The sequence below is a fragment of the Phaseolus vulgaris genome, chromosome 7 (assembly GCF_000499845.2).
Source record: "Phaseolus vulgaris cultivar G19833 chromosome 7, P. vulgaris v2.0, whole genome shotgun sequence".
NCBI classification, from domain to species: domain Eukaryota; kingdom Viridiplantae; phylum Streptophyta; class Magnoliopsida; order Fabales; family Fabaceae; genus Phaseolus; species Phaseolus vulgaris.
In genome coordinates, this window is record NC_023753.2 from 18,362,753 (window position 1) to 18,370,096 (window position 7,344).

At 34.3% G+C, this 7,344-nt stretch overlaps 2 protein-coding genes across 2 annotated transcripts; both read left to right on the forward strand.

Annotated features, from left to right (window-relative positions):
- Positions 1-254: 254 nt before the first annotated feature.
- Positions 255-1,466, forward strand: LOC137828145 (uncharacterized). The gene is made up of 2 exons (XM_068634596.1): positions 255-571; positions 1,021-1,466. Exons 1-2 carry the CDS (start codon positions 354-356, stop codon positions 1,223-1,225), a joined length of 423 nt encoding a protein of 140 aa, XP_068490697.1. The 5' UTR covers positions 255-353; the 3' UTR covers positions 1,226-1,466.
- An 807-nt stretch (positions 1,467-2,273) lies between these two features.
- LOC137828144 (probable fructokinase-5) lies at positions 2,274-4,389 on the forward strand. The gene is made up of 5 exons (XM_068634595.1): positions 2,274-2,589; positions 2,856-3,266; positions 3,510-3,644; positions 3,879-3,995; positions 4,116-4,389. The coding sequence occupies exons 1-5, from the start codon at positions 2,407-2,409 to the stop codon at positions 4,251-4,253; spliced, it is 984 nt and encodes a 327-aa protein (XP_068490696.1). The 5' UTR covers positions 2,274-2,406; the 3' UTR covers positions 4,254-4,389.
- Positions 4,390-7,344: the final 2,955 nt, after the last annotated feature.

The window sequence follows — 7,344 nt, forward strand, 5'->3', positions numbered from 1 at the left end:
CAAAATATTCGTTTAAAAAAATTTAAAAAGTGTATTATTAGTAATTGTCTTTTTCCAACACAATTTAGAATAATAAAAGTTATTCTTTTAATTTAAAACAGTATTTTTGAGATACATATATACACACGAATATTTCTTTTGAAAAAGGGAAATAGAAATTCAATAATATATATAATTAAATGATGAAATTGTTGTGTTAGTTTCCTTGAATTTTGGAGTGTCTAGAAAGTGCTGAAGATGAAAAATGAGTGAACTAAAACAAAAGAGAAATTTATAGAAATTGTGAGGAATGTAATTGTGAACCAAGGTATAGATCAGAAAAGTGTTCCCACAAAGCAAGGTAGCTCAACTCAATGGCATCATCATTTCTGGGTACTTCATTTCCCAACCACTTCACACAAACCAAACACTCAGCTGCTCCTCAAAGTAGAGGAGTTCCAACAAGGAGGAGAGTGCACTTAACAACAACAGCAGAGAGCATGACAACTGTCATAGAGAAACTGGGCATCAAGATTGAGAGAAACCCTCCTGAGTCCAAGCTCACTCAACTGGGTGTTAGGAAATGGCCCAAGTAATACTTCTTTTCTTCTATTTATTTTTCCAATTTCATTTCAGTTATTTTAGTGGTGATTTCTTGCTCCTTTTGTTTTTCTTGTGAGGTTTCGGTTAAGATTTTTTGTTTCATAGAATCATGCTATGTGCCAAGGTTTTCATGGCATGTTCATTATATTTTTGTGCCATGGGATTGAAGTTGATTTTGTTAAGCTGTCTGTATTATGAATGACTGAAGAAATCACAGGAAACACCTTTTTGAGGTTCTTATATGCCTATTACCTTAATTAACAAATTAGGTAGACCTGAAAGGCTGCAAGAAGCTATCTCTTTAGTTGACTCTAATATAGAAGTTGCAAGATATATATACTACAAGCTTTCATGTTTTCAACCAACTATTTTTTTTTGTTCTTTCAAATGCATTTGATCTTTCTCTGATTCGGTGTGACAACATTTGATGTATGACAGATGGGGATGCCCTCCAAGCAAATTCCCATGGACATATGAAGCCAAAGAGACTTGCTATCTTCTGGAAGGAAAAGTGAAGGTCTTTCCTAGTGGGTCAACTGAATCAGTTGAAATTGCTGCTGGTGACTTGGTTGTGTTTCCCAAAGGGATGAGTTGCACTTGGGATGTGTCTGTTGGTGTGGACAAGCACTATAATTTTGAATAAAACCTACAAAGGGTGCCTATCATGAACAAGAAACAGGGATTTCATGATTTGGTGATGCAGTTGGAACTAATGAGGAGTTTGGATTGGTATTTAGCTTTCGAACATGTTATTCTTTTCTTCTGTTTTTCTCATGCTTTTTCTCCATTTCACTTAGTTTAGTTACACAGTATTAATAATGGAATGGATTGTATTCAACTATCGTTAATATTGATGACAAACAAGATGAGTTGGATTAGGATCATAGGAATCTCCTTGAATTAAAGTTCTTAGTAGTATCTCAAACAACTTTCTCCATACAAGCAATATTTGACATTTAGTGATTATTTAAAGGAGGTTATGCCTCCTTTGAGACCTCCAAAATAGTATTCCCTATATAAATGGGTATTGTATGAAACTACCCAAATTTAAGAGACAATGGCTACTTCATTACATTGTGTGTGTGGTGGTTTTCATTGTTCCTCTTCAAAAGCATTCATTCTCGGATCAAGCTTCGTGTCCTCTTTCACTTCTTTCGTTGATTTTATTTCTCGATAAAAGTGAGGGATGAAGTGCCTGAAAATTCGCTTAAAATTTCAATTGACTTCGTCAGTATTTTGTTCTGAATCAGTTCCTTCAGTACCCTACATTTCTGTTGCCATCTCCTTGCATGCAAGTCCTCACAACTGTACTTTGGTATTTGAACAAAAAAATTGGAATGTTTGATTAATCATTATCAGAAATCCACATGGAACTTTCTTAGCAGCCTTAAATTCTTAAAAACATAATTATATTAAATTTTTAACCAACAGATATAGAGTTTATGATTAAAATATAAAATAAATATGAACTTAACTTTAGTAATATATATGCTCAATCAATTATAAACTATCATAGATATAACTTTTATACTAATCATTCTAAAACTTAACATCTTATAATAGTGATGATCTATCACTAAATGGTATAATTTTTTAAGTATATGTGAATTCTAATTAACTTATAAGATGTACTTATAATAGTCTATACTTGGATAAATCTAAACAAGTAAAAACAGAACAAAAGTACTCCACTATTAATCCTAAACCTACGTTGAATCATAGATATGCCACCTGCTGTAGCATTGTTAAGGCCCTCAAACTGTCTTGTCAAACTAAAACACAAACATCAACAAGAAAAGCGACAACATACAGAAAAAGGAGGAGATGTCAGGCTCAGCAGATCCAATGGTGATATCATTCGGTGAGATGCTCATCGACTTTGTTCCTGACACATCTGGTGTCTCCTTGGCTGAGTCTAATGCTTTTATCAAAGCCCCTGGAGGTGCTCCTGCCAATGTTGCTTGTGCCATAGCTAAACTTGGTGGAAATGCTGCCTTCATTGGCAAGGTTCTTCATTTCTACAAACATTCATTTCCCATCCTATCATTGAGATTATTCATTATCAAGGTTTTTTAAATTAAGGTGGTGTCACATTTTTATCACGTTTCTTGTTATTGCATTTAAAGGCAGTCACACACAGCTGTGACCGCAGACATCTCAAAAACCTCTATGTTGCAGGCGATTTTTCCTATATCTTTTTTCAAAACCTTGTTGGTTATTTTTTTTTTTGGTCCTTTTTACTTAACGAAGGATTGATGATTTCAATGTGACAGGTGGGAGATGATGAGTTTGGAAGGATGCTAGTTGATATTTTGAGGAAAAACAATGTGAACACTGATGGTATTTGTTTTGATACGGAGGCAAGAACTGCTTTGGCTTTTGTGACATTGAGGAAGGATGGAGAGAGGGAGTTCATGTTTTATAGAAATCCCAGTGCAGATATGTTGCTGGCGGAGTCAGAATTGAATATGGGTTTGATCAAGCAGGCTAAGGTATTTCATTATGGATCCATTAGCCTGATCTCAGAGCCATGCAGATCAGCTCACTTGGCTGCCATGAAAGTTGCTAGAGAGAGTGGTGCTCTGCTCTCCTATGATCCAAATGTAAGGCTGCCTTTGTGGCCTTCTGAGGAGGCTGCCAGGTCTGGGATCAAGAGCATATGGTTTGATGCGGACTTCATCAAGGTACAACTTTTCTTAGTTTTCATTACATTTTCTAGAAGCCTAGAACATAGTGAAGGGTGTGTGACAGAATAAAGCTATTTAGATCACGAACTTATTCTATTTTTTCTATTGAGCGGTGGGCCATTTGTTTTTGTTATAAAATAGTAGAACAAGACGATTCCGGATGTCAATTTTTCGCTCAAAATGTCTAGTTTGTAATATGATCAAATGATTGTACAAATAAATTGGTCACTGTATATGCAGGTGAGTGATGACGAAGTTCAATTTCTAACACAAGGTGATTCTGAGAAGGAAGATGTTGTCATGTCTCTGTGGCATGACAGATTGAAGTTGCTTCTTGTCACTGATGGAGAGAAGGGTTGCAGATATTTCACAAAGGTACAGTCCAACATCCACCCATGTTTTTGAAAATAATGTTTGATTCAATAAAGCATTTTTTTAAGGAAACCAAGATAACGCATTTGATTATTAGTACTGGTTGGTTACATGCATTTATGCAGTTAAAGAGCTTGTCATCCCATATTCAAGTAGGATTTTATTTGTTGATACGCATTTTAGGTAGATATAGTGCAATCTAAATTTTACGTCTTTGGATATATTGTTTGACTGTAGAACTTCAAAGGAAGGGTAACTGGATTTTCAGTGAAGGCAGTTGACACAACTGGTGCTGGTGATTCTTTTGTCGGTGCAATTCTCACAGCTGTGGCCAGGGACGCTTCCATATTTGATGTATCTCTCTCACTCGCACTGTAGAATCTTATCTTCTCATTGGCTGAAGCCTTTTTTGTTTCCAAGACTAGAGTTTGTTATCTTGCCATGGGCTGACATATTTTTGTTTTATTGGATCAGAATGAACAAAAACTGAGAGAGGCTTTGATGTTTGCCAATGCTTGTGGAGCAATGTGTACAACACAGAAGGGTGCAATTCCTGCACTTCCAACCGCCACAGAGGCTGGGAAATTTATTTCCGACTCTAAAGCCACATAGACTCTCTTCCACATTTCATAGTCCACAGGACCAGCCATTGATTCTTCATATAGCTTTCATATTTGATACCTAATGACTTGAAATTGTTGTTTCTGTTTATGAATAATAACCGATTTGTTCTTCCTTCTTTGCATAATGAGTGAGTGTCTATAAGCACATCCTAGAAGCCAAAATTATCCAATGAAAATATGACATATTTGTTTAACACAATCGCAATAACTATGTCTATATCTGTTATAGAAAAATTAAACGGTTTAATTGCCTGCTCCCTCTTCTCCCCAAGGATATGCTTCAACATCTCCAAAGCCAATCTCACAGTCTCATCCTCTCCAAAGAGCTTGGCAACTAAAAATGTAACGGCATTCACGGGTGGCTGTTTCCCTTTCCCCATTGCCACCAGATACACTCCATTTGCCTCTCTAGCTTTCTTCCGTTTACACAATCAGGACAAAATTTCTCCAACTATGTCACCATCATACAATGTCCTGCATATGACCAAAACGAGACACTTCACTTGTTACTAGAACTTGATTGTTTTTTAGCAAGCGATTAATGAGGAAGAATCTATAATTTCTATTAATCAAACGGTGGATACTAACGAGGAAAGAGTCCTACACCAACTAAGTATGAGTACAAAATGGAATGGAGGTCAAGCTGCAAAAGTAAGAAGAATCACAAAAAGGGGAAAAAGTGGCAAAAGGAAGAAAAAGAATGGATAGATAAGAACAAGAAGACAGAGTTTTAGAAATAATCCATATTGCTTCAAGAAAGTAAAAGTATATTTTTTAAACCGTTTAAGGTACTGAGGATGTCAAGCGTAGCCCTCCCTATCGCCGGGATGATTTCAACTGAACAAAATCTAAATGAGACCACAGTTTGATGCACAGACTACATCTTTTGTCACCTATTTTAAAAATACAAGGAGAATCATCATATATACAACTTTTCAAAATACGTGATATAGAATATATTTTTTTTTAATCTATCAATCTATAATATAAATAGAAGGCACTTCTCAAGTAAGTTCTAAAAAATTTTAAAAAGAAAAGATTTCTCAAACTCATTCTTAGAGTAACAAGTGGCACGCTTATAACTTACACGTGTGCAAAATCTCATTTCTTTAAATACTCTCGTTCTTTATATACTTTCAGCGTTTCTCTCTCTCCTATTTTTTTACTTCCCAATTTCTCTTTCTTTTTCATTGCCTTTTGGTTTCTCTCATTCATTTCATGGATTTCTTCTTCTATGGGTTTGCTATATGCTTCTTCATTTTGGGCTTCTCTAGGTGATTGTTGCTTCTATGTTTGTTTGTTACGTTTCACAGCATAATTTTTTTTTGTTTCTTATCAAAGTTGCTTGCTTTTAATGTTTCAATCTGATTCTTTTCATCTCATTTACGGTTTCTTTGCTCCACTAATCTTGATGTTTTTGCTTCTTTGTTTGTTATGTATTTTCGCAACATAAAAATGATATTTTTTTTTGGTTTTTCTTATAAAAGTTTCATGTTTTTCATGTTTCTGCTTCATCTCTTTTACCGTTTCTTTGCTTCTTTGTTCTTCACATTGTTGCTTTTGTGTTTGTTTGTTATGTTGTTTCACATTATAAAAATAACTTTTTTATGGGTTTTTTTTTTATCAAAATTGCTTGCTTTTAATGTTTCTGCCGATTCTCTTCCTCTCATTTACGGTTTCTTTGTTCCGCTAATCTTGATTTTTTGCTTCTCTGTTTGTTATGCATTTTCGCAACATAAAAATGATTTTTTTTTTGTTTTTCTTATCAAAGTTTCGTGTTTTTCATGTTTCTGCTGATTCTTTTCATCTCTTTTACAGTTTCTTTGCTCCATTGTGTTGATCAAGAGTGATCAAGAGCTTTGAAGAATCCAAATCCAAGGTGTTTGATGAAAGGCTGGTGTTGCTGCTGTGTGTGGGTGGGATTTGAGTAGATTAAAGCGTGATCCACTCTTTTGTTGAATCTAAAACTGATATGAATTAAAACCTTTTTTTTAAAAAAAATTCAACTAAGTGAAAAATAACCTGTTGTTTTGTCAAATCAATCGGTTGTTTTGTTCTTAGATGTTTTAAAATAGGTTGAAAGTTATTTGACTTGGTTGACTTAACTGTCAAACCAAATCAATCGGTTGTTTCGTGGTTTCAACCGATTGTTTCTTTGAAAATCCTAACAGAATTCTGTTTTGAATGATGAATCTGTCTTAAATGATTTCTAACTAAATAGGCTCCTTCATTAAATGTTTTGCCTAATCTTTGGAAAATATAAATAGTTTTTTATATGTTTATAAAGAGTAAGAAACAGTTTTGAGAAATTCAGTTTGACATATTTGATCTCAAGTTTTCAAGATTCACATCAAGCTTTGGATTTTCAGGTGAGAGTGAAATAGGATTGCAATTGTATTCTTTTCAGATTGTACTTTGATAAGGTGTAATCCTTTCTCAATCTTCTATATTTTTGTTGTTGTATTGTCAAGGAGTGTTGTGTGTTCTTGAGGTTTCCAAGATCAATACTCTTGGTGTGGTTTTCCAAAGGTAGTGTGTTTCTTGAGGGGTTCAAGGTCACTACTTTGGTGTGTGGTGTTTGTAATCTGGTTTGATTGCTTAGTGGATTACCTAGTGGTTTATGGGAACTGGATGTAGCTCTTGTTGTAAGAGTGAACCAGTATAAATTGTTTTTGTGCATTTCTCTTTCTTTGAGCTCCTTTAATTCTGTTTTTAAGTTGTTTAAGTTTTAACTAGTATAAACAACCGATTGTTTTTATGTGTTTTGCTTTAAAACAGTTTGTGTTCTTGGCTATCTTGATTCCTCTTCTGGATTTCTTCACAGAATTTCATTAAACCTTCAAAAGTTTTCATAAATCTCTTATAAAAAATTCACCCCCCTCTTGTTTAAGGTCATATATTCTAACACATTGTTCTTGACATTTTTGCTTCTGTGCTTCTTACATTGTTTGACAACATAAAAATGATTTCTTTTGGATTTTCTTATCAAAGTTTCTTGCTTTTCATGTTTCTGCTGATTCTTTTCATCTCTTTTATGGTTTATTTGCTCCATTGTTCTTATCAAAGTTGTTTTCTTTTAA

What these genes read in the sequence shown, in the direction of transcription:
- LOC137828145 (XM_068634596.1), top strand. Translation starts at nt 354, where the DNA reads ATGGCATCATCATTTCTGGGTACTTCATTTCCCAACCACTTCACACAA. An exon ending in GGTGTTAGGAAATGGCCCAA is followed by an intron (nt 572 to 1,020) that starts GTAATACTTCTT and finishes GATGTATGACAG; the next exon opens with ATGGGGATGCCCTCCAAGCA.
- LOC137828144 (XM_068634595.1), top strand. Translation starts at nt 2,407, where the DNA reads ATGTCAGGCTCAGCAGATCCAATGGTGATATCATTCGGTGAGATGCTC. An exon ending in ATGCTGCCTTCATTGGCAAG is followed by an intron (nt 2,590 to 2,855) that starts GTTCTTCATTTC and finishes TCAATGTGACAG; the next exon opens with GTGGGAGATGATGAGTTTGG. An exon ending in GGGACGCTTCCATATTTGAT is followed by an intron (nt 3,996 to 4,115) that starts GTATCTCTCTCA and finishes TTATTGGATCAG; the next exon opens with AATGAACAAAAACTGAGAGA.